The sequence below is a fragment of the Glycine soja genome, chromosome 10 (assembly GCF_004193775.1).
Source record: "Glycine soja cultivar W05 chromosome 10, ASM419377v2, whole genome shotgun sequence".
NCBI classification, from domain to species: domain Eukaryota; kingdom Viridiplantae; phylum Streptophyta; class Magnoliopsida; order Fabales; family Fabaceae; genus Glycine; species Glycine soja.
Genome location: NC_041011.1, coordinates 10,335,078 through 10,336,656, shown reverse-complemented (window position 1 = coordinate 10,336,656; position 1,579 = coordinate 10,335,078). Strand labels below are relative to the sequence as shown.

General features: G+C 35.8%; 1 protein-coding gene across 1 annotated transcript; it reads left to right on the top strand.

Moving 5' to 3' along the window:
* LOC114371353 (putative serine/threonine-protein kinase-like protein CCR3) lies at positions 1 to 694 on the top strand. Its single transcript, XM_028328818.1, has 2 exons — positions 1 to 104; positions 415 to 694. Exons 1-2 carry the CDS (start codon positions 1 to 3, stop codon positions 692 to 694), a joined length of 384 nt encoding a protein of 127 aa, XP_028184619.1.
* Positions 695 to 1,579: the final 885 nt, after the last annotated feature.

Sequence of the window (1,579 nt, the reverse complement as noted above, 5' to 3'; positions counted from 1 at the left end):
ATGATTGGTATGGGAAGCTATGGTGTTGTGTATAGAGCCAAACTTGTTGATGGCCACGAGGTTGCAATCAAGAGGATGGGGGTGGTGCTGGTTGAACTAAAAGGGTTGGATTAAGTCTGAATTGGCCATCTTATCTTGTCTTCTACCCCACAAGCACTTGGTTGGGGGTAGATGCATACTGTCGACAGAAAAATGAGAGGCTCTTGATGTATGAGTACATGAAGAATAGGTCGTTGTATGATCATTTGCACGTCAAGGACGAGGGTAGCAGTATGTTGAATTCGTGGAAAATGAGGATCAAGATTTCTTTGGATGCTTCCATGGGAATAAAATATCTTCATAACCATACTACAATTTCATATATTCACCGAGATATCAAGTCTTCCACCATTGTTCTTGATGCCACTTGGATAGATACCTTTATCTGAAGTACTGCGACGGTCTAAATGTGTTGACGGCAAAGAGTGATGTGTATGGGTTTGGAGTTGTACTTCTTGAACTTTTGACAGGAAAGAGAGCTATATTAAAGTACGTGAAAGATGAAATAACCCAATCATTAAGTCTAGTGGACGTTGTAGTGCCTGCTATCTTGGCTCAAGATTTGGTGAAAATTTTGGATCCAAAAGTTGCACCACCGAATGTTAATGAAGCATTCACAGTGGAGTTAGTGGCCTATATTGCTATCCATGTGTGAGTTTGGAAGGGCAAAATAGACCGACCATGGCTCACATTGTGGGCAATTTGGAGCGGGCATTGACTATTTGTAATGGTAGACATGATAGCATTTCCAGTGGTACTAATGTTTCAGTATCGTACATTAAGAAAACCAATAATAATATTTGCTTATATTAAGAAAAGTTATTTGCAATACTGCATCACACACGGTATGGCACAGTCGCAAGTTAATTAATTTTGACCCATCAAAGTCTGTCTTACTATGATGGGTTCTCCATATTTATGCATTAGTAGTAGTTTATATATTAGGAAAAATTCTTATAAAAGCTTATGTTGTACATTGTTTTGTGTGTTATTTGTATTGAAATCAATTGTAAATCTTTCTTTCTTCTTTGTTGTATATATGAGTGTGTAATAGAGAGAAATGTATTAGCTCTTGTTTTAATTTCATCATGATATAGTCCAACCCCGGGAAAGGGGTGAAAATATTGAAATTTTTGTGAATTGTTACTGATTCTCTTTGAATTTCATATTTTGATTCTTTCTAATATAGTACATGGGTATAATCATCTAACAATAAGCAGTACTATTGTAGATTGTAAGACGTGGCAAAATTACCAATTGCTAAGCAGAAAATGGATCATTTACGCTATATTTTGGTTTACATAACATGGCATGACAGGTTAAAGTATCATTAATTACCGATGAGTGTGTATTGTGTATAAGAATTAATACTAATATTTGTCTGTCGAAATATGGGGTGTTCATCTGAGCATTGCACTTGCTATTATTTCTTTTAAAATAGTGTACGCTAGGGTTCAACCAGGAAGGAATTATAAGTAACTAACTACTATAGCATTTTTGCACTTGTTATTATCACCTTAAACTTGGGCTTAAGAAAGTT

Excerpts from the sequence above, each read along its gene's own strand:
- LOC114371353 (XM_028328818.1), top strand. The coding sequence starts at position 1 with ATGATTGGTATGGGAAGCTATGGTGTTGTGTATAGAGCCAAACTTGTT. Across the intron at positions 105-414 it reads GTGCTGGTTGAACTAAAAGG|ATACCTTTATCTGAAGTACT; the intron begins GTTGGATTAAGT and ends CCACTTGGATAG.